The sequence below is a fragment of the Myxocyprinus asiaticus genome, chromosome 40 (assembly GCF_019703515.2).
Source record: "Myxocyprinus asiaticus isolate MX2 ecotype Aquarium Trade chromosome 40, UBuf_Myxa_2, whole genome shotgun sequence".
Taxonomy (NCBI): Eukaryota; Metazoa; Chordata; class Actinopteri; order Cypriniformes; family Catostomidae; genus Myxocyprinus; species Myxocyprinus asiaticus.
The window spans coordinates 6,048,796-6,073,800 of record NC_059383.1 but is presented as its reverse complement, the minus strand read 5'-3'; the positions used below and the strand labels follow the sequence as shown (position 1 = coordinate 6,073,800).

Sequence of the window (25,005 nt, the reverse complement as noted above, 5' to 3'; positions counted from 1 at the left end):
AAGTGCTCGGGGCGCAAAGAGAGATGCTTTTGTTGTAGCTCTTTACTGTAATTGACATTGAACCAAAAGTTTACTTTGTTTTTCCATGTAAGCTTATTGGGGAAAGGCAACAGCACACGTACACAGAGCATTAGAGCAAAACAGTGCCTGCCCACTTTTGGCTTTGGTTCAGAAGTATTTTTCCCCATTGATTTTCTCCATAGGGATTTCAAAGAATTCTTCAATAAAGTGTTCTAAGCCTTTAACCAAACCAATGAGCTCTGAAGTGAATCACAACATTACAAACTTAAATTTGAAGCAAAAGATATAGGAAAATCGTGAAAAAAGACAAAGGTCCAAGACTTCGTACTTAACGTCTTAAATAAGGAATAAAGTACAATCCCATGAACATTGTTAATTACAAAAAATATCGCTCTTGAAGTTAGAATATCATTGCAGTATTATTGTGAGAGTTAACATATCACAATACTTTGGAAAGAGCATTTTCCCCTAAATCTAAAAGCCATACTGTTGTCTCAGGACACACGTCTCAAGAGCAGTAGGCGCCACTACACCTAGTTGTGCCCAAAACAGCACAATGTGATTGTGATGTCACTTCTTCAAACATAAATTGACTGTACCAGAACGTGTCCATACCCAGCTTTAACATCAGTGTCTTAAAGTGCTATTTTAGGCCCTGCAAGTACTGTATTCCAGAGTAACAGTGTTGACATGGCACAATGGTATAAGCGTTCAAAAATAGCACTTTAAAAATGTCCTCTTCCGTGGCCTTCAACCACATAAATAATTAAACAAAAGACGTGCCATTAACGTTTCTTTAGAATTAAATAAAGCACTGGACCTTCTTGTTGCACAGAAAAAGGGTTTATACAAATCTTGATAGGAAGAATTTCACAATAGACGTACTTGATTATACAGCATATGCCATGCCTCACTGCTACAATTGTTCTTACTTGCTGATTTGAAGTTCTTTGATCATAATCTTGACCAACCATTTTTTGGAGATTTCGGTCTTTCTCCATTCAAGTAGATGGTAGCAGTACTTGTATGCTGCTTGGATCCATAGAAAATAACTACCCGGGAGCGTTCCCAAGATGTCCGCCAAGTAGACTGAGTTGCAGTCCCTTTCAAGCAAGACAAGTCAGTTCACTTGGCAGCCATTTTTGGAACACTCCCGGGCAGGCTGAGATGCTATTTCTATGGATACCAGCTAATGTGCATGCTTGTTCTCTAGTTGATTGACAGGCGACGTCTGTATCTAAATGGAGCTCGTTTACCTATAAGGCGGGTCTTCCTTTTCTTTAACCGTTGGCCTTTGGGCATTCCAATTTCTCCCATTTATTTGAACACCAGTGGTCTGTCTCTGGTAAACTGTCTCTGAGTTGTCTTGAAAGAGACTTTGACCTCAGCATTCCGCATAGCAACACCCTAGCAACCAACTACTACCATACTAAACATCACTCAGAGCACCTAATCAACCATATATCAATGCCCTAGTAACCACCCAGAACCCCAGAGATTGCATGGCAACACTCTAGCCACTATCCAGAACATCCTAGCAACCACATGGCAACAACCTAGAACACACACCACTCATATTTTCTTTAGAAAAATCATTTATTATTATTATTATTATTATTATTATTATTATTATTCAGTTTTCAATGGACCTTATGGTTAAGAATTCTAGATTAAAGTCATAAGGGAAAATAGAATCAAAGACACATAGAGATAACACAATAAAACAGACTGAATCATGGGGGTGATCCTGAATTAAAAGAGAGAAAACAAAATGAAACTGTACTTTACAACACATGAGGGCTAAATTTAGCTGTGGTTCATGCGTTTTCACTAGTCTCTGACCTGTTGTCATGTCTTCATTAATAGCTGGTCATCATTTCAACACATTTCCTTCATCAGTTTTATTGTGGCCACTGAAAGGAATTTCATAAAACCAGCTGAGGAATTGTTAGTGTACTCTGACCAAGTTTAATAAATCCATGACCTGCTATTAAATTGGGATGCTTTTTAAATGGTTTTGAAGAAGTTCTCATGTAAGCTGGACATTTGTTGACTTGTCAAAACCTTCTCTTTATCTTAACCTGTTTCAAGGCCCCAGGCAAAGACCCGTCTGAACCCAGTGAGACCAGTTTAGAAGGGGACCATCTGCATGACACACACCTCAACAAAACTTTAATCGAGGTTGAGGAGGAGCCCAGGAACCCAGTGATTGCTGAGACCCCTGTCAAAGAGCAGGACAGCCTCAGTGACAAGTTACCTGAAGATCACGACAAACCAGTGAGCGAGACATCAGGCAAGACCTCCAGCTCTGACTCCGGGATCGAGGATGGGAAGAGCACACCCACCTCAGAGGAGGACTCCAAAGCAATCGAGAGCTCAGTCCCGGAGTTAACTTTACCACTGAGAACAGCAGAACCTTCAGAGCCATCGGAGTCTTCTTCAGATACTATGGCGCATCCATCGGTGAAGTCAGAGAAGCCTGAGGAACCGGAGACAGAAGCGCGCCATAAAGGAGCTCCAGACTCGCCTTTGTCCACCAAACAACCATACGATGTGCTCAAGAGAACCGCATCCAAGGAGCGGCAAAACCGTTTGTCTGGAGTGAGCGACAGGTCATCTACGGTTGGGGAGGATGTGGAGAGTTTGGTTCCTTACTCAAACGGCAGGTTATCAAAGCGATACTCGGACGAGGACAGCGAAAACATGGACATGAGCCCGAATATGTCTGGAGACATGTCGGTCAACAAGGACACGGGCACCATCTCTGTCAGGGTACGTCTATGTTTGTCTCTGTGTGTTTTGTACATAATAGAGGTTTCAAAGATCCTTTCTAGTGTGACTATAGTTCCAAAATCTAGGATGAGTCAAAAAACATAAACCTATAAAGAAATTAGGGCTGTCAATCCATACATTTAGAATCAAATTAGTTGCATGAGATGCTAATTAATCAAAGTAATCACCAATACATTAAATGTATTCATTTAGCAGATGCTTTTATACAAAATTACTTACAAATGACATACAACAGAAGTGATTCATCCTTAGGAGGCAGTAATAAGAAAAGTGCTGTAATACAAAGTTGTGAATTGCTTAGAGAAGCACAAGTAGAGAGGAAGGTGAGATACAGGTAAAAGAATGGATTGAGAATTAGTTTTGTTTTTTTAAAGAAGAAAATAGACTATTGCATAAGTAGGATTTGGTCAAGTGCTCGTGAAAGAGATGCATCTTAAGATGTTTCTTGAAGGTGGCTAGAGAATCGGCTGCTTTGGTGGAGTTTGGCAAGTCATTCCACCAGCAAGGAACAGTTGAAGTGAATGTCCAGGAAAGTGATTTTGTGCCTCTGTGAGATGGAACCATGAGGCACTCCTCACCCGCCAATAATTAGCTTCTGGAAGCCACAAACTTGAAGTAGCGAAAGTAGATGGGGGTGGGGAGCCAGTGGTTGTTTTGTAAGCGAGCATCAATACCTTGAACTTCATGCAAGCATCCATTGGCAACTGGTGCAGTTCGATGAGGCGTGATGTGTGCTCTCTTGGGTTCATTGAAGACCAATCGTGCCATAATTATAAATATAAAAATATATAGAAAATATAATCCAGAAAATGCCCATTGTACAAATGAGCCTGGATTTGTTCCTGGCAGGCAACAGATGCCATAACCCTACCCCCATCCCTAATATTAACCATATGAAGCGTGTAAGGCTGAGTAGCCTGCTAGGAACAACCTCAGGCACATTTCTCCCATCGATGCGAATCGGTAAGTGTTGTTTGTTGACTGTTGCCTGTACAGCTGGACTTACTTGGACGTACAGCTTACTGCCCCCTGCTGTCTGAGACTCACAAAAAAAATGAATGCGGTACTTCAAGCTTGAATTGCTCTGCTGGTGGGGAAATTGCTTATTACAGAAATTATGAACAGGCCAGGGGGCATGATTTATTGAGTCAATTTTTTTTATGTGTTTATATAATTAAGCACTGAATTAACATTTTAAATCAACAGCTTTATAAAAAATGCTTTAATACTATGTATCGATTTTAAGTATTTCAATCCATATTTGAGAGTGCAGTGTATTTTTATGATTAGAGTAGCACCAAACTCTAGTGGATTCAAATGTGCATCTCTTCTTGTGAGGCATGCTATTTGTATGATGAACAGAGTTGTGTAATTGTATGACAAAACAGAAAAGACTTCAAGTCGTTCTGATGCTGCAAACTGCTTTCAGTGTGAACAGCCTTTTAGAAGGCAGCTACCTATGCAGGTTGTAGACAACAAGGCAGCTCACTAGGTTTTGCAACAGAGCTTAAATGTCAACACACCCTTTGGATTTAAGAGGTATAACTTCACCCATCATTTGAGCACACCAATAACACACTTGGTCTTTTCACTAATACTCTCACTTCTGCTTTCATTTACCATGTTGGCCTCTGTTTAACGCATTAGTGCCAGCTACACATTTGGGCCGCAGTAGAACAGAGCCCTGCTTATGAGAGCTTGTGGAACATTTTGGAACGTGCGGCGGCACTGTGCGGGTAGTACACACAGTAGTACAGTGAAGGTACACAGCTCAAACAGGGTGTGGAAGTTGTCAAACAGAGTCTGCAGACACCAGCAGAAACCTCTCCCATCCAAACCATTCCTCCTACACCCCACCTGGACTCTCTTCCTAATGCTCAATGGATGAAACCATACAGTTCTGCATGTATTAAAGATTTGAAGGACAGCAAGTGACAGAGATAACACTTTTCACGAATAGGGTACAAATTGGTGTCCGGTAACTTTTTTTTTTTTAAAGCATTAGAGGCACAAATCCCATTCTGTCCTACAAAGCAAAATGCCAACATTGAAACTGTGAAAAATGGCTTCAAAGTTCTTTTCGGATTTATTATACATTTTACAGCTATTGCAGTTTTCACACACTTAGTAAATGATGATAGAATTTTAATTTTTGGGTGAAATCTCCCATTAACGTGGTAATTTTGGCTTGTCCCACCACAGAGATCTTGACCTTCTTGACTGTTACCAACAATCAAACAGCAGTGTCCATTTTAGTCATTAATTTTTAATTGTTGACAAATTTTAATTACCAAACATGTAATATTTAGCTATTTCCCACTTTTTTCTAATGGTAATTTATGCTAATTATCAGCAAAAACTACAAACCTACATTTGATCCCAAACTAGCAAGCCCCACATTTTGTCAATTTTATTTATTTATTTATTTTACCCAACAAATCACATACTGTATATTATGATTCAATACCTTGCGGGCCATCACGTTATAATCTAGCTGCTTTAAATGTGTGCGCTCGAGGGATGAGCATTCCCGTGACAGAGTGTGCATCAGCCGGGTGCGGTTTCAATCTCTCCCCCTTAGATCGGGACATTCGCTCAACTCATAGAAGAGGCGCTGACCGCACAGAGAAATGCCAGTTTTGGAGTTTGTAGTTATTTACATGACCTGCTTCTTTATTATTTGAACTTTAATAAAGCTATAACACATTAAATATAACTGCATTAAAGATGTATCGCTGGGGTGTTTCCTTTAAAGAGCTCTGACTCCGCTTATTCCACAACGAGTGTGCTTCTTATTTGGTATTTTTGTATAATTCCCTCATACTTTTCGATCTACGTCACTTGAAAGTTTAGAGTGCATCTGGACTATGAGATGTCTTCCTCTCCTCAGTCAGGCGCGAACTGCAGTGCTGCTCTCACGTGCCATCATTAGAGTTTAATGTGATCTCATGTTACGTTAAATGACATCAAATGTCTATTTGACAGCGAATATTTTTGTTGACAATTTTTTATTATCGACGTTGTCGATAACGTTGACTAATCGTTTCAGCCCTTCTTGTGGTTGGACTTTCAAAACCGTGTATTTTAATGTTTGTCCCAGTTCAGTGTCTTGCCCCAAAGTTGATTTCCAATGTAATTGTAACTGTAAACATGATTTTTGCTTGTTTTTCCAATTTGAGAGACGAGATGAATAATCTTTTGTTATATTAGAGCTTAAACTTAAAATTGAACCCAGAGAGTTTCTTTAAATGAAGTCATTCAATTGCATCTTTCATCTTTCAAGCAGCTTGTCTGTGAAGCGCATGTCAGATTTTCCATCCGTTACCAGCAAACGCTCTTTGTTTCTGGTTCATTCAGCATTGTGCTTCAGTCTCTGTGACGATTGACGGGTCAGCCATCACTGGCATCCTGTTCATTGTTTTGGGTGCCAGAAAACATTCTAATTTCTCGTGTCTGCTTTTTTCTCTCAGTGGTATTCAGCAGTTGAACTCTTTTCTGTCCTTCATTTGTGATACTGTATGGTCAAAATGATTTGAAGTCTTTTTTTTTTTTTAAATGTTTGTGCATAAGTATCAAAACCTGTGGCTTTAGCAGACTGAAACCACATCACAGGATGCACAGACAGCAGTCAGTGTCTCATAACCGCAGAGAACTGACTTATACCACACCCATAACACACACACACTTTCTACAAAGCTAGTGTTGGGGAACTTTTTTTGATCCTGTTGCTACAAGCTGCCCATAATTTGTAGTTCAATTACAGTCAAGCTGCTCTTTAGCTACTAATAAAAAGTGGCATACTACATTGAATTAATTTAAAGGGGCAATGTTTTTATTTATATGACTTTGATTTGAATAAATTATAATCTGAGAGCAGTTTTTATCGAGGAAGGGTAAATATCACTTGAACGGACTCATTTCCTAGTAGTGGGGATTTTGATTTATTTCAGTAACTTTCTCCTTTAGTTGCTTAATATAACTTAAAACTTGAAACACCCTAATTTATATAAATGAGTTGAAAACATAATGACAAACATCAGAATTTAACAGTTACTCCCCAACCCTGCACAGATGATACGGCACAAAAACTCTTTTCCTACAGTGTCTTTTTAGGGAGGATGTGAATGTTTACTCAGCTGTGTCAAACACACAGGTTTCAATGCTCAAGTGATGACATTTATATGACAAGATCCAAATGATGTCGATAAGCAGTGATGTTCGCTATCTTGACTGCATCTGATCAGATGAACTAGAGAGCTTCATTTGTACATGTGCCATCTTGATTAGACAAATTCCTTGTAAGTTCTGCATTAGGAATTCCAAAAGTTATTCTGAACTCATGTTCTGCTGTCGTTTAATGTGAATATGCGAATGTCACGAAGACATGTCCAGAACAATTTCCCCAGCCAAATTCTCATTACTGTAATGCTGCTATCATACTGCATAACCGGATTATTTGCTTTTAGATTTTAGTTTCATTTATTATAAATGGAGATTCTCATTAGATTGTAATTACTGTAATAATAATAATTTAAAAAATCAGCATAAATACTATCATTTTTTTTAAAGAATTTTTTTGTTTAATTTTGTTAATGCATTTGTATCATATTTTATTTTTATTTTTGGGGGGGGGAGGGTGTTGTATACTGTGTATATACACACACACACACACACACACACATATACATAGCATACAGTATATAATAATATATATATATATATAGCATACAGTATACAATTATTTATATATATATATGAGAGAGAGAGAGAGAGAGAGAGAGAGAGTGTAAGATCTCAACACCTTTATTTAATGTCTGTACTTCTCTTAATCTTGATATTTCATTGAATATCAACCTTTGTGAGATTTATTGCATCTAAACCATTATCAAATTTTTTGTCAATGGAAAACAGTGATCTGTGACATTCTGTTATGTTGGATATTAAGAGTTTCATGTTTATTTGTTTCTGAAGGATTTGTGGACACATTAAAATATTTAGATTTTTGGATTAAAACATTGTGTTTATTTTGAAGTGACAAGGTAAAGTTAGACCCTTGGGGTAAGATCAACACAAGTCAACACCTTGATTATCAGAAGTTTTTATTTTTGTGGGCGGGTGATTCTCAAGAAAACATGTCAAGAAACTGTGCTGGTCATTTTTAACCCCATATTAATACCAAGAAAATATGAAATTATATTTTGCATAAAGAAAATGTAGCCTGCATTTAGGAATATCACGAATTTTTCATATATCAGATAAACATTTTTTGATATCAGATCAGAAAATAAAAAAATAAATAAATAAAAAAAAAAAAACACAGGAAATTCTCTACTGCAGCATTTGTTACTGCAGCATTTTAAATATCTGGGACATTTCTGGCACTTTTTGTGCTATTTTAGCCCCGAGCTGTGGTTAATTTGTGACCCGGTCCTCACCCATCACAGTCTCTTTTCTTCATTTCTCATATTACTCTTTCTTTCCCACCAGGACTCCAAGAAGACGCTCAAACGCACCCGTAAATTCTGGGTTGACGATACAGAGGTGTGCGTCACCACCACCAAAATCATCAGTGATGATGAGACGAAAGACGAGGCGATGAGGTTCCTCAGGCAAGTTCACACCATCACCTCACTATTCTCCTTTAAATCAAGCTCTTCAGTGAGAAAACCGCAGCAGCTTTTCCACTTGTGCTTGGATTTCGGCTGAGTAAACAGACATTTTTAGGCCTCAGGTCCTTCCAAATGGAACAAAAATACACAAGGGAATCTTTGTGTACTGCCAGAGGAAATGGGCTGTTTTTAATCCAAGATCTCCTTTAAACTGATCAATCCATCATTTGAAATCTCACAAACCGTTCCGTTTTTGGGCTGATCTGTTCTGTTGAAACAACTCGGCTCTTTCACCATCACATACAAACATTGTGCAAAACATCTCCACTTCTGCCATCTAGTGGTGTGATAGTGCCTGTACATGTTGTGTTAGATCAATCACAGACCCAGATATTTGCTTAATGGGCCTAAAATAGGCTTCAGTTTCTTGATGCCACATGTAGTCTTATTTTTCTCTTTTGATTTGGGAGTGAACTATGACCAGGCCATGTTCTTGACAGGCTTTGTGAGATTCAATCCCATGTCAAAACTGCTTGTGGAGCATTCCTCTGGTGTTTGGTTGTGTGTGAAGTAATTTAATGAATGAGGCCAGGGTATTTTTCCCATGATGCCGTCTGTGGACTGTTGCATTCTGGACATTCTTTGGTCGGCGGGACACTTAACATGTTGTTCAGCTTAAAAAACATCAGAAACAACCAAGCCCTGTTTTATTATTGTGACGGGTCAATTCGTTCTACTTTGCAAGTTACAGATTTTTGGAGCCCTCTCATTTTCAAGTTCATTTTTTATTTATTTATTTGTACATTTATTTCAGTGTGTGTAATTAATTAATGGTGTTTGCAAAGGCAAGCAAAGTTTAAAGGTAGGGATTCAGATTGCATAATTTGTGACATTAATAACAATAACATTAAAATTACAAACATTATAAGTGGTGTTTGAAAAGGCATACATCACAATTACTATTGCAACCACTATTACTATTGCTCATACTTGGGGTTAGCGATTAGACCAAACTCATAATTCAAAGTATTCAACTTTGGCATATAATTTTTCCCACACTGGTTTTGCTACAGATATGAATGATACCTCTAATAATATGTCTTGTATAACAGATCGGACTTATGATTGGGTGAAAAAACAAAACAAAAAACATCTCATTGATTTGCAATGGAGGGACACAAACAGTTTGTTAAAGGGATATTTCACCCAAATATGAAAATTCTCTCATCATTTACTCACCCTCATGGCATCCCAGATGTGTATAACATTCTTTCTTCTGCAGAACACAAATGCAGATTTTTAGAAGAATATCTCAGCTCTGTAGGTTCATACAATGCAAGTGAATGGTGACCAGAACTTTGAAGCTCAGAAAAGCACATAAAGGCAGTATAAAAGTAATCCATATGACTCCAGTGGTTATATCCATGTCTCCTGAAAAGATATGATAGGTGTGGGTGAGAAACAGATCAGTATTCAAGTCATTTTTTACTATCAGTCTCTCCTTTCAAACAGCCCTCCTAAGAGTTCTTCTCCTTTGGTTTTTAGTGATTCACATTCATTGTGCATTTTGCCACCTACTGGGCAGGGAGGAGAATTTACAGTAAAAAAGGGCTTAAATATTGATTTGTTTCTCACCCACACATGTGATGTCACTTCTGAAGACATGGATTAAACCACTGGAGTCATATGGATTATTTTTATGCTGCATGTGTGTGCTTTTTGAAGCTTCAAAGGTCTGGTCACCATTCACTTGCATTGTATGGACTGCCAGAGCTGAAAAATTATTCTATAAATGAACTTATTTTTTTTTTTGCCTTTTACAAAAATGTCTTCTATATTTCATCGTCATTCATTTATTTCTGTCAATTTATTTATTCATACTTATTTATTTTTTAAACATATCAAACATATAAAAGACTAGTCAGTTTAATATGTAAGATAAAGCATGAAAACAGTTTTCTGAAAACCTGAGCTCCTGAATATATCATTTTCTAAGGGAGTATTTTTGTCTTGTTTTTTGGTAAAAATAATGAATTATCCTAAAAAATAAAAAGATAATTTTTTGTTTTCAGAAAAATGTAACAAAACTGAGTAATGTTGTGTGTGTGTGTGTGTGTGTGTGTGTGTGTGTGTGTGTGTGTGTGTGTGTATATACAAATTCTAGTGGAGTGAAAAAAAAAAAAAATATGTAAAATAGTTAACTCCACCACATTTCTCTGGAAAAAAGACATTTTCTAGGTCATTCTGCTACATTTCATGTTTTAAGGACGATTAGATATTTTATAAAGTAAAAAATACTAAAATATTAAAATTATATTTTGGTTGCATTTTTGACATTATAAAAGTAATTGTGTAAAATAGACACATAATATCGTAATATTGATCCCAGACCCCTGAATGGAATGGAAATGAAATCGTATTGTGGCAGACTTTGAGGTATCGGCAAACATCGGCTCAAGATTGTATCATGATGAAACTCCCGATTTACACCCCTAATATATATACAGAATATACATATATACAGTATATGGGTGTGTGTGTGTGTGTGTGTGTGTGTGTGTGTGTGTGTGTGTGTGTATATATATATATATATATACACACACACACACACATATACACACATACTGGTGGCCAAAAGTTTGGAATAATGTAAATATTTTGCTCTTATGGAAATAAACTGGTAGTTTTATTCACCAAAGTGGCATTCAACTGATCACAATGTATAGTCAGGACATTAATAACGTGAAAAATTACTATTACAATTTGAACTTCATAAACTACTTCAAAGAGTTCTCATCAAAAAATCCTCCACGTGCAGCAATGACAGCTTTGCAGATCCTTGGCATTCTAGTTGTCAGTTTGTCCAGATACTCAGGTGACATTTCACCCCACACTTCCTGTAGCACTTGCCATAGATGTGGCTGTCTTGTCGGGCACTTCTCATGCACCTTACAGTCTAGCTGATCCCACAAAAGCTCAATGGGGTTAAGATCCAGAACACTCTTTTCCAATTATCTGTTGTCCAATGTCTGTGTTTCTTTGCCCACTCTAACCTTTTCTTTTTGTTTTCTGTTTCAAAAGTGGCTTTTTCTTTGCAATTCTTCCCATAAGGCCTGCACCCTTGAGTCTTCTCTTTACTGTTGTACATGAAACTGATGTTGAGTGGGTAGAATTCAATGAAGCTGTCAGCTGAGGACATGTGAGGCATCTATTTCTCAAACTAGAGACTCTGATGTACTTATCCTCTTGTTTAGTTGTACATCTGGCATTCCACATCTATTTCTGTCCTTGTTAGAGCCAGTTGTCCTTTGTCTTTGAAGACTGTAGTGTACACCTTTGTATGAAATCTTCAGTTTTTTGGCAATTTCAAGCATTGTATAGTCTTCATTCCTCAAAACAATGATTGACTGATGAGTTTCTAGAGAAAGCTGTTTCTTTTTTGCCATTTTTGACCTAATATTGACCTTAAGACATGCCAGTCTATTGCATACTGTGGCAACTCAAAAACAAACACAAAGACAATGTTAAGCTTCATTTAACAAACCAAATAGGTTTCAGCTGTGTTTGATATAATGATAGTGATTCTTCTAGTACCAGATGATCAATTTAGCATGATTACTCAAGGATAAGGTGTTGGAGTGATGGCTGCTGGAAATGGGGCCTGTCTAGATTTGATCAAAAATGACTTTTATAGTGATGGTGCTGTTTTTTACATCAGTAATGTCCTGACTATACTTTATGATCAGTTGAATGCCACTTTGGTAAATTAAAATACCAATTTCCTTCCGAAACGGCAAAATCTGAACATTATTCCAAACTTTTGGCCACCTGTGTGTGTGTGTGTGTGTGTGTGTGTGTGTGTATTTAGACAGTTTATGATATTGCATTATGTGTAGCTTGTTTATTGTTTTCCAGTATAAATATCTAAATATTCTTGGAACAAGACATATTTACTCGACAAGCAAAATGGCATCAGATATTAAGTCCTGACCAAAATTAGTAAACTTTATGGAAAAAATCTGCCAATGGGGTAAGAAAAATAATCTTGTTTTCCCTTTAAAAAAATTTTTTAACAATTTTCTTGGCAAACAGTTTTTTCTTGTTTTAAGCATAAACCTCACCAAATTTAGATTTCTTTGAAAACAAGACATTTGTCATTTTGCTTAAGTAAATTTATCTTGTTTTGAGAATGTTTCGATATTTTTACTGGAAAACAAGACAGAAATATTTTTTGCAGTGTACAAGTTACGCATTTTGACTAGCACGTAACCTATTTGAAGTTCACCTGTGGATGCGCTACATTATGGGTACAGACGCAAGTTGTAATATTATGTTTATATTTCAGAAAAAAGAAAACCTTTATCAAAAAACATTTTCATCAGTAATTTTGTTGACTAGATTAATACTGAATTTGAGGCTAATCTAGATACCAGAATATCATAGGGACTTTATGACTTGAGTCAGTATAGACAACCACCGAGCAACCACCCAGAACACCATAGCAACTGCAAAGCAACGGCCTGGCAACCACCCCCAACCCCCAACCCAAACATAATGGTGTTGAGTTTTGCAGAGGCAAGAACCACTCGCATTTGCTTGAGGGAATGTACAAATCGAGTTGTTTTGTGCATGTGTGTAAATGTCTGTTCTTGCACATGCAGGCGTCAGGAGCTGCGAGAGCTGCGTCTGTTACAGAAAGAGCAGCATCGTGCTCAGGCCGTTCTCAACTTCAAACTCAAAGACCAGCGAGAGCAGATGCAGCGCAGATTTGACCAGGAGATGAATGTGAGTGTGTCTCTGACACTACTATGTGACATGTCAAAAGAAGAGTAACAGTGCTGAAATATCCGTCTACGTCTTTGTTCACAGGCCAAGAAGAAATACTACGACACAGAACTGGAGATGCTGGAGAAACAGCAGAAACTGACCATAGAGAAGATGGAGACGGATCACACCGTACGACTGCGAGACGAGACCAAACGCATCCGCGCCGAACAGGACAAAGCCTACCACAAGTTCCTGGACCAGATGAAACACAAGAAGAAAGAGGTGAGAGAATGAGTCATACATTTAATATTTGTGTTGATTTGTGGTCTATAATTTTATTATCTATTGCAATGGCTTTCATAAATATTTGTATGCAAACCTGTGGGGCCACTGTAGATCAGAAGCACATACATTTATCTCGGGTTTTGTCTCAGGTAAAACAAGAGGTGGAGAAACTACCCAGGGGTCAGAGGAAAGACAGTCTGAAGGTCAAAATCAACAACTTTCAACAGATGAAAGTAACTGAGGTATGCTTCGCATACTGTATGTGCCTTGTGTCATACTCATGGATGCCACATATTTCATATGACATCTGCAGTCGGCTGAGCATTATTACCATAATCATCAGAGTCTCTCTCTGTGCCAGACAGTGTCTGTATTATTATTCCTGGCTGTTGTTTGTACAGGAAGAGAAGTTTCTTGCAGATCAGAAGGAATATCTGGAGTCAACGCTGAAGAGGATTATTGCTGAAAACAAGCGTGAGATCTCGGAGACGGAGCGGCAGTGCCTCGACAAAAAACAGCATCTCATTAGAGGTATAGACAGGGTTGGGGACGTGTGACCTGGTGGATAAAGCTTAAAGGGATAGTTCACCCAAAAAGGAAAATTCTGTCATGATTTACTCACCCTCATGCCATCCCAGATGTGTTTGACTTTCTTCTGCAGAACACATTTGAAGATTTTTAGAAGAAAATCTCAGCTCTGTAGGTCCATACAATCCAAGTGAATGGTAACTAAAAATGTGAAGCTCAAAAAAGCACATAAATGCAGTATAAAAGTAATCTGTATGACTCCAGTGGTTAAATCTATGTATTCAGAAGTGATATGATAGGTGTGGGTGAGAAACAGGTCAATATTTAAGTCCTGTTTTACACTGCAGACATTTTGAAAATGTTCAGTCTAGATGAATTTTCCCCTGTTTAGATTGGAAAATTAACTTGGGTTACAGATGGAATAAAAATGGACATGAGATTTTGGGAGAGCATTCTATGTAAAAACTGTGAATTTAAATGCACAATCCATAAATAATACTAACCACACGATGAAGAGGTGTAGACACTTTTATTCATTGACATTTTCCTATTAATGTGGAAAAATCAGCGTGACTGTTAAATTCTGCAAACGTTGACCTCTGAGACATTGGTATATGATATGATATCCGCAGCATTATGGAGTGACTTTATTATTTTTTACAGACTGTGATGAGGCATTTCTGCCTTATTTAGCAGCGTAAATCTAGTAAAAAAATGTATATGATCATTTTTTTAAATATAAGTTAATAACATTATTCTTTGTGTTATATTACCCTGGAATCAGTTTTAAAACTGAATGACCACAGCTGTGAGGGGGTTTCTATTACAGCTGCTGAGAGAGTGACAGTAAATGTGTCGTCATCTCCCATCTGTCTGTCTTAACCCACCGCTCTCTATTTTTAACTCTTCTGGAAAGTCATTCAAACGTAAAAGTGGGTTTTTTATTTTGCTCTTGGAACAAATGGGTACGTGAAAATAAGATTTGGTGTGATCTCCCATTCACTCCCATTCACCGCTGTCAAAGTTTACCCTGCAAACGTTTACTCCCACGTTCCAAAACCCTGAGTGTGAAAAAGGTCTATTGAAATCGCAATGTAGCCTTGCATGCCATATCAGTGTGTAACAGCCTATATTGACTGCTTCAGTCAGCACTGTGCGAGCCATTGGCACCATCTAGTGGCTGTGTGCGGGAAAACACTGAGATGACAGCATCAATATGAGATGACCCATGTTTATTCGCTGCCCCCCACTTTGCTCGGTACATTTTCCTGCTTTTTTTGTGCTTAGCCGACCACATGCCTGATGTGGAATTCACTTGAATTATTTAGGACTACAGCAGCTATGTTCAGTGGTATCATAAAAATAACATATGACCACTAGGTAATACAGTGCAAGTGTTCATTTTGGGGAAGTTTTGAATCCTAAATTAACATGCAGACTCTTGGGTGTACGCTCACTCATTGCTTACAATCCAAGCTCTGTTTCCATCTGTCAGAGCATGAGGCCACTATCTGGGACCTGGAAGAGAAGAACCTTCATGAGAGACACCAGCTGTTCAAACAGCAGCTGAAGGACCAGTACTTCCTGCAGAGACACCAGCTCCTCAAGAAACACGAGAAGGTCAGAGAGCTTCAGCTCTTTATACTGATATGAAAGATCATTCAGTGCTCTGATACTCACCCATGTCTGATCATTTGTTATGTGACAGGAACAAGAGCAGATGCAGTGTTACAACCAGCGCATGATCGAGATCCTCAAGGCTCGGCAGCAACAGGAGAAGAACAGACTGCCCAAGATCCAGCGCAACGAGGGCAAAACACGCATGATGATGTTCAAGAAGAGCCTGAGGATCAACTCCACCGGAAGCTCTGCAGAAGACCGCGAGAAGATTAAACAGGTACAGCGCCTCTCTCTTTCACCTCTCATTTCTGCACGTGTTCTCCGCTTTAATACTTGGCTCTCTCTGGTTTAGTTTTCCAGACAGGAGGAGAAGCGTCAGAAAGCGGAGCGACTGCACCAGCAGCAGAAACATGACAATCAGATGAGGGAGATGATTGGCCAGTGTGACAGCAACATCAGAGAACTGCAGCAGCTACAGGTGACACGAACATATGTGCAAGCATGAGATTTGAGTCTGTGTAGTGTTTTAGTTGTTGGTCTATGTACAAATGGCAGAGATCATTGCCTGTTACATTGCATTTGACTGACTAGGTCAAATATTGAAAGGGAGTACACTATGAACCTTTAGCAGATACTGAACACACCTGTAACTGTTCTGTGTGAATGTGTCGTGCAGAACGAGAAGTGTCATCTGCTGATAGAGAACGAAACGCTGCGTCTGAAGTCACTGGATGAGCAGCACAACCAGCAGCTGAAGGACTGGAGAGAGCAGCTCAAGCCCAGGAAGAAGGTCTGACGCTCACTCATTTCTCCAGGCTACTCACAGTACTAGCGCAAAATACATGAGAGACATTTCTGGCTGATATATTTGCATTTTGGGTCAAATAAATAGCTTTGAAAAATATAAGGTATTAAAAATACCTTTAGTCCTTTTGACAATTGAGTTATTGAACTGTTTTCCCCCTTATATATTAGCGAAAATCAGTGCAAGCCATTGTGTCACTCACAATAACATATAGGCAGATGCTATTTGCACCCTGGTGCAAATAATGGTGTATGCTATTTACACCCCAGTGCAAATAGTGTCAGATACTATTTGCACCCATATTTAAATAATAACATGCAGTATATGGGTATGACTGCACTGTGTTTGTGTTTATTTAGAGTCCCACAGACACACTACATTAACCCCACCCCTAAACCTAACCTTGACCTTACCTTAGAAAAAATAACCTTTGTTTTACTACAGTAAGCATAGTTTCACCATGGTATTTTTTGTAAATTTACAGTAACCAGTTAGTTTTTCTAATTAACCATGGTTACTATATTAACAACATATTACTGTACTAACACCATGGTTAATTGTATTAAAACTATGGTTTCTGCCAAAAAACATGGTTATTACAATATTAGTAATACAGTGATGCAATCTACACACAAGCGATGACGAGCTGCGGGAACGAGTGCGATCGACAGACCCCGCCTCCGGATCAAACCCTTCTCTGAACTCCTCGACATTCACTGTGACCAAATTGCTGTGATGAAATCAACATTTATATGAATTTGTATCTATTATTTTAAGTAGTATAAAAGTAAATGTTAAGAGTGGAAACAGGAAATCGGATGGGGAAGAAGAGTGGGACAAAACGCGGATTCGAACCACGGTCGCTAGGACATCAGTACACATTCACACACACGGTCATTACATCCCACGCCATGGCAGCGACACCTACTGTTTAGTTTGTCGTATATTTCTGTGGTTTCACCAGACTATTGGGGTGAAAATAGTTGCGCTGTGTGGCAGATGCTATTTACACCGGGGTGCAAACAGACACTCCGTAACGTATAATAGTTAGGAGAATTGCAAGAAAACATGGATCATATTTGACCTAAAGTAAAAAAAGAAATAATAAAGAGTATTGTATATGTACATTTGTGTACATATGCAGTACACATATAAATATACAAATGTATTTTATACATATATGTATTTATTTATAAAAAATAAAAAAAAATTCATAAAGGATATTTCATGATTTCCTATTACTTGCTGCCATCTAGTGGATTGGACTAATACTTTTAGCCGAGACATAAAGCAAAAAGAGCCTAAATCACAGGCTTTGAAAGACCTGATTAAAAATGTGTGTGTGTGTGTGTGTGTGTGTGTGTGTGTGTGTGTGTGTTAATAAATAAGAAAGTATGTTTATCATAAGATTGTGTACACCAGGGGTTGGCAACCTATGGCACGCATGCCAGCATTGCTAGTGCGATTCACCAAAAAGGGCTAAATAGTTGATCGGCTTGTGATGCGTGAATGGCAGCGAGAGTCTCCTCACACTTTAGCCTCCTATTCAGCTGATGAAAACACGCTGCGTGATCATGAGGAAGGATTACATCAAGATGTAGATTGGAATGCAGGTGTGAAAAACTTCTTATAAATAAAATAGTCTGCTCCTCTCTCACTGTTGCTTGCATACTACAAGATTACATGATTACAATGACATAATATAAGAAATATTTAAGATTCCACACAATTTGTGGGGATAAAATAGTTTCACCCAATTCATGAGATTCACCCAACTTTCGATATTAAATGTGAGCTAAAATATTTTTAAGAGATTTCTGCTTGCTGTTGCACTCCGTTTTTAGTATTGTTAGCTAGTTTTTAACTGCATTGTTGATTAACACATTTGATTGTCAGGCACTTTAACCAGTGTGTATGCTGTTCAAGACATTTCTGCACATGGTGAAATGTGGACGGTTTACAGATAGTTGTAGATTTAAACTGTCTCCTCTCTCAGGCTCTGGAGGATGAATTGAACCAGAAGAAAAGAGAGCAGGAGCTTTTCTTCAAGATGAGTGAAGACTCGGAGTGTCAGAACCTCGGCTCGCCCAACAAACTCAGCAAGTTCCTGCCATATGCCGATTCCTCGAACACATGAGCTGCTGCCCCAAAGCACCCTCACGTCAGCGGACTGCACACAAAGTATTTTACTTCAGGTTTTATTTTCTTAGAAGACTTGTATGGAGGTTTAATCGGCTATCATCTCACAGATCTCAATGAAAATGCACAAAAATCACATCTGAAATCCATGAATACAGTTTGACGCTACCAAAGTAAGTTTTGCATCAACTTAACCGCAAAGCCAAATAACCAAGTTAAACTAATGCTAAGAATTTAAAAAAATCAATTGGCAAAATTGACCTACTTGGCTTGTAATGGCTGATTTTGAATGTCTAAATCAGTAATCACATCCAGCTATACTTTTATGTTCATTGGTAGATATCTGGTCAACGTTGAGGAAAGTGCTTTGATACAATACATTGATTTAAAAAGTGTTAGTGTACTCATGAATAATTCATGAGGGGGATTGAGCTGTTTCACTAGGATTCCTTTATTATGACCACTCAAGATCTGACGTCAGACCCTTTTGCCTTCGTTCAGAAGCTTTTATTCTTCTAATTTTATCTTTAGTTACATTTCTGTTGCCAAATATAGTGTACAAACTTTACATGTTCTTATATATTTTTACATAAACAAAGTTACATCTATATCACTTTACTTTTCTAACAAATTATAGAACCAATTTCAACCTTGTACAGCTGTTTAAATGCTGAAAATATTTTGTTGCAAAGGAATTTACATTTAAAATTTTTCTGATCTGTTGCATAAGTTGTTCTTTACGAAACTGAACAGCAGAAATGTATGTTTTAATTGGTACATTAAGTTATTTTACTCGTTATACTTTTATTGTCATCAGAGATGTTTTTCGTTATTGTATGTATTAGATCGCAACTAATTCACCCCTTTTATTATTATCCCGCAATGTTCACCAAAATGTGAGTTTGGTGGCCAATTATAACTGTCAGTGGCAAATTTACTGTAAACACAACACACTGGACGAGATAAGCCCGTGCTGGTACGCCAAAAACTCTGAACTAAGGAAAGGCTCGCGATATTTAAGGTTTAAATGTAGTTCAAATGTTTTCCTATTTAGTTTTATTGTATTGTTGATCATTTTGTATCTTGCTGTTTGAAGCACTGTCATCTAACCAATGTGCAATATGTTGTGTTCCTTTAAATGTGTTCAAATTTTACCTATTGTGTTATTTTACAACCACTTCCATTCTTGAGCCGTTTGATATATTTATTTCTCCAAAACATGTCTGAGCACTGGGTACGAGATTTACACCTGTTTTTCTAGTTCCTTTAAAATGACTTTTTAATTTCTAGTATTTCCAGCACAATTACGACCATTCCTTTTTTTAGTCTTGCAGCTTAACCAAAAGTTTAGTGTATATGGATGTCTGTGTAAAGAAACTGTTGTCCTACAAGAGTATATATAATAAATGAGGTGTTTATTATTCATACGAAGAGTTACCTGTATTTGAATTGATTTCAGTAAACAACTGTTTAGAAATAATTGTTTTGCGAGTAGTCGGGGGGGGCCAAGTACCATATAGCTTCTAGAACTATATGTTAAAAAAGTTGTTAAATTTGGGATCCTCATCTCAAACCCTCTAGCGTCACAGTTTTATGTACATTTTAGCTGAAAGCTTTTTAATTGAATGAACTAGAAACAAAACAAAAAAATTCCCTTCTTTTAAAAAAAATATCTTAAATATTTTACGAATGTATTTTATAGAGAAATATTTGTGATACTCCAAACTAAAGGTAAACCTAAATATCGGTTTTACGATTAATCGGTGCCGATAGTTATGTTTTGGAACTATCGGTTATCTGCAAAAATCTATGCCAATTGTTGCTGATATTGTTTTTTTTCCTCATCACAAAAACCTCAGTTGGTGAAATGTGTATGTATACGGTGTATATATACAAAACTTTTCATTTGCTGAATTTACAAGCCATATATAGCTTCATTTAGTACATGCATATATAGAGTACCATAATGGAGCCAAGTCTCTGTCATCTCAAAATAAGAGTCCCCGGTGTATTTAAGGCTTGTTTATAGTAAAAAATCAGCCGTTATACAACAAATATGAATTTTTCTTGTTATTACTGGGATTTTGGTTGCACAATAAACTGCTTTTGGGATTTTATTCATCTTGGAGCCTCAATGTTTGTGCTCTTCTTAGTAAGGATTTATTTTTTATTATTCCATAAATCTTTTAAAAAAAAGATTAATCGTTATCTGCCTTTTGCACCACCTTAGGTGGTATTGGTAAAATCCAATATCGGTTTACCGCTACTCTAAATGGTCTTCCTGTAAAATGCCAATGAAGCAGACCTAGAAGTAGTCAGCAATCACGATCCATTTCCATAAATTCTACAGGTGTGTGTGTGTATATATACATATATAAATAATAACAAAAGAAATGAACACAGAATATTTTCAGCTCTTTGAAAAATCTTTAAAGAACAGGCATAAATGAAGGCCAGCAAAACAACTGTACCCTTAATAACTGCCCTGGCTTACACATATAATTAAAAAACGCCAGCAATTTGAAATGTTTATTTGATTTACATTTAAGTAAAAAAAAAAAAAAAAAAACAGCTTTGAAATACATAGTGAAATACTATGGACAAACAAAGTATCACACAAATGAGGGAAAAAATGTTAACAAATCTCCCACGTCATCTTGCTTATGTTCCTTTTAACTTGCAAAAATACATGCACACATAGGTACATAGATTAACAATCACTTTCCACACATGCGGTATTAACCCTCTGTTTTATGCCTCACAGTACAATTTTCTTTCATTTGCAAATTAATTGTATTTTAATTACAGCCATACCAGAACACATTCTGTTATCCTCTCTTAACCTTAATTCACAACTCAGGCACTTGCACATTATTTAGGGTTGGGATGTTGGATCAAATTGTTTTATAATCAACTAGGAACTAATGACCATAGAGCAACTAGTGAGCATATTATTTTCAGTACTCCAGGTATTGTCAACAAATTCGATTGGGCACTAATTCAACACTGATTTAGTTTTCTGCTGAACAAACAAATGGACAAAAATATAAAAAAAAACAACATTGATATTTTAGGTAACATAATGACTTCATTTTCAAATGTAGTGTTAACAATAAACATGTTTATCAAATCTATGCTTGAAACCAGTCAAGCATGCATGAAAAAACATTTGACAATGACTGGACCTTTGCCAGTGGTATGAAAATACTTAGGAGTTTGGGCAATACTGACATTAAAAATCACAATATTGTGGCTGCTCTGAGGTAATCCAGTACTCTTATTTACAAATGTGGACGATTGGTACGGGGGGGGGTTAGCGATAATCATGAAATAAAATTGAAAAAAAATGGGTGCCGCAGTACTGTAAACCATAAAGCCATTTGTTCAGGTCTTTTTCTGCACAGTGCAGAATTCTACACAAAATCTATGAAAAGTGCAAATTAAAAACAAGAAATAATTCTCATTAAACATTTCAGCAAAATTAGGAAAGGTGATGCTTTGTAGTAGCACCTGAAGCATTTCTTCCAAGACCAAGTCATTTCTATGGCTTTCTATTAGATATTAGCATTTAGCTGTAAACTAAAAGATTCATACTGGAAATATAGCATTTGTCATTTGTAAGATTTTGTTGCATGTGTAATATAGAATCGTACTCTAGAATTTATATCTGCTTATATACATTGCACAAAGACAACGTTTTGCTTATTTGCATATACTACGCAAAAAGCGCTGAGCACTTTGCATATTATACTGAGGCATTGAAAGATTGTTTATATATTGCTAGTCATCTTCAGCGATACATATAAAAAGGTTTGATTAACATAAAAAGGGCAAGTAATGTGAGGTTCAATGCTATCATCTGAAAGAACATCTTGATCTATACACATGGTTTTCCCCAAAGGGAACGTTACAAAAAAATAGCTAAAGCAAACTAATTATTATCGCATGTTTGAACTTGCAAAGGATGGAATGTAATGTAAAAAATATATATATTTTGGTACCCATAAATAAAAGATGTTAATTAAATAAGTTTTCAATAATAGGCAGCTGTATCAGAGTACCTAAGGTTTCTTGGTCAGGTAGTTTGAAGGGATCCAGCCCTCCATAACTGGCCCATCACTCACATTTTTACAAAACCACCAGCCACTGCTACTCCGCTCCAGCACTTCAAAAACAGCGCCCTCTTTGAAGCCAGGCGTCTGCTCGTCTCCTTCGAAGTCTGCCACAGCTAAGAACAGCTCCTCTTTGGCCGGCTCCTTGATCAGGGGTGGGAGTTTGTCTCTCGGAGGTCCAGGTTTTTCTGTTTTAATGAGGGGCTTTGGTGGCACAGGCACTTTGGGTTTGGGTTCCTCCTTCTCCTTGGTGGCTGGCAGAGCAAAAGCTTTCATTTTGGGTGGTGGGGGTCTGATTTGAGTAGGAACAGCTGGCTTGGCCTCTTGAAAGTCTTCTTGAGGAACTTCAGTATCTATAGGACTGGCAGGCTCAGCACTCTTCTTCGGTGGTGGAGGTCTTCGAGGAGCCACAGAAGGCCTTTGTGGTGGCTCTTTTGGTGCAGTTGAAGGCAGTTTAGTTGTTTCTGATGGGCCATGGCCATTATGTTGCTTAGGGGGGCATTTTGGCTCTTCATGTGATCTGCCATTATTCAAGGTGTTGTTGGATGTGTTGGACGAGGTGTCATTCTGTTGGCTAGGTTCACTTGAGTTGCCACCAAACTCTGGAGGCTTAGATGGACGAAGCTTACTCCTCAGGTTTGTGATATCCAACTCGTTCTTAGCTGCTGGCTCTGGTTTCGCTGCAGGGGCAGGTTTTGGTCTGATAACTGGTTTCGGCTTTACGAACGTGGCTGGGCTGGGAGAATCAGGCTTTTCTTCAAGTGAATCTGGCTTTGGTTTGGGAGGCTGCTTTGCCACATGCTTGAGGTTAAACTTTTTCACCTCCTTTTCTAAAACTTTGTGGCCACACTCCAAGCCCATCTCATTGCGCAGGTGGATTTGCTTGTTCTTTTCTTCTTTCTTAATCTCTGGGGGTTTGTCCGGTTTGAGAGGAGCAGCTTTTGGGGTCACCAACGGGATGATGACCCCTGGAGCCGGTGGTTTGGGCGGGAGAGGTTTGGAAATGTCTGTTTTGAGTTTGTCATCCAGTTCCAGGCTCTTGTTGATGGACTCTCTCCTGGGTGGTAAAGCTGGCTTCTCCTCAACTGTAGGTGAAGATGGAGGTGGGGGTAAAGGCCCTGAGAAATGGGGACTGCTCTTGACTGCATTGGGCTTCCAATCTCTCAGTTTAGGACGAGTGGGAAAATCAGAGTTGGATGAAGGTTTATCCGGCAGGGGTTTGGACCAACTATCTTCAGAGTTGGCGTTATTGCTGGAGGTATCATCAAGCTTCAGCTGAGCCATCTCACCAGGAAGGGGGGCCAAAAAGTTAGGCCTAGAGGCATTGCTAGTCTTCTTGTACTTATCAATAAATGTGACCGGAGCCCAGCCTTCCTTATCATCTATCTGAATGTACCACCAACCACTGGAGTTCTTCTCAATAACCTGGAAGTATCAGAGGTAAATGAAGAGATGCAGGTGAAATAGCTGGACATTTCGACTTGTGAACTAGTCAAAAATAAAATAACTTCATCTCCTGTTGTACTCACCTCAACTTTCACTCCTGCCTGGAAGCTAATACCATCGGGGATGGTTGTTTGAAAGTCAGCTATGGTGTAATACTCCTCCTCTACTTGTGGAGGCCCTGGAGGTTTAGGCAGGTTCGCTCCTCTTGGCTGTGCAAGAAGTTAGAAACAACCGAAAATCTGAATTTCTAAATTTTGAATCTGAAAGTTGGCTTTAGGGTTGCCAACTGTCCCGTCTCAGCCAGAATTATCAATATTTTGGCCAAAATGAAGATGTCCCGTATGCTGGATGCTGACTGTCCCATATTTAATTTATCTTGGATAAGCAGTGAAACGCTTGAGGGGGATCCCCATCATGTATTGAAGCGCTCAAAATGCTCAAATTTCCTGTATTCGTGTGGTGAAGAGTTGGCAACCCTAGTTAGCATGCACAAAATCATGTGCATACACTACATTTAAAACTGAAGGACTAACACTTGAAATACATTGAAACAACTAGTATCAATCTTACTATTGTAAGATCCCGGCGTGGTGGAGGTCTTTGTCTTGACCCTGCTTCTGTAAAAGTAAAGAGGACAGAGTTCAGAGGGCCTTAAATGTATTCTCAAAAAATAAATTGAGGCAATTATATTTATTTTTATGATTTAAGTAGGAATGTATCGATACTGATTTTAAAAAATGGTATGTACGAGTAATGATACCTATACGATACCACTATTTTATGCTGCAGTTTTAAGGTACAGCTACCTTATTTAACTACTGGATTTATTAAATATATATAGCCTGACTGAGGAAGCTTTAGTGAACTTTAGTAACTTAAA

General features: G+C 38.0%; 2 protein-coding genes across 3 annotated transcripts in view; one reads left to right on the top strand and one right to left on the bottom strand.

Annotated features, from left to right (window-relative positions):
• Nucleotides 1-19,992, top strand: part of LOC127430647 (serine/threonine-protein kinase 10-like) — a 79,095-nt gene extending 59,103 nt beyond the window's left edge. Inside the window, exons 9-19 of the mRNA XM_051680572.1 lie at nucleotides 2,113-2,793; nucleotides 8,302-8,423; nucleotides 13,085-13,208; nucleotides 13,293-13,472; nucleotides 13,625-13,717; nucleotides 13,877-14,006; nucleotides 15,499-15,623; nucleotides 15,712-15,900; nucleotides 15,976-16,101; nucleotides 16,300-16,413; nucleotides 18,425-19,992. Of these exons, the coding sequence (XP_051536532.1) occupies nucleotides 2,113-2,793; nucleotides 8,302-8,423; nucleotides 13,085-13,208; nucleotides 13,293-13,472; nucleotides 13,625-13,717; nucleotides 13,877-14,006; nucleotides 15,499-15,623; nucleotides 15,712-15,900; nucleotides 15,976-16,101; nucleotides 16,300-16,413; nucleotides 18,425-18,565 (2,025 nt within the window). The 3' untranslated portion in view covers nucleotides 18,566-19,992. The remainder of the gene's footprint in view (nucleotides 1-2,112; nucleotides 2,794-8,301; nucleotides 8,424-13,084; nucleotides 13,209-13,292; nucleotides 13,473-13,624; nucleotides 13,718-13,876; nucleotides 14,007-15,498; nucleotides 15,624-15,711; nucleotides 15,901-15,975; nucleotides 16,102-16,299; nucleotides 16,414-18,424) is intronic.
• Nucleotides 19,993-20,127: 135 nt separating this feature from the next.
• Nucleotides 20,128-25,005, bottom strand: part of LOC127430649 (SH3 and PX domain-containing protein 2B-like) — a 79,575-nt gene continuing 74,697 nt past the window's right edge. For both annotated transcript variants that reach the window (XM_051680575.1, XM_051680574.1), the window contains 3 exons: nucleotides 24,696-24,742; nucleotides 24,209-24,334; nucleotides 20,128-24,104 (listed from right to left, as the gene is read on the bottom strand). In XM_051680575.1, the coding sequence (XP_051536535.1) occupies nucleotides 22,629-24,104; nucleotides 24,209-24,334; nucleotides 24,696-24,742 (1,649 nt within the window). In that variant the 3' untranslated portion in view covers nucleotides 20,128-22,628. The remainder of the gene's footprint in view (nucleotides 24,105-24,208; nucleotides 24,335-24,695; nucleotides 24,743-25,005) is intronic.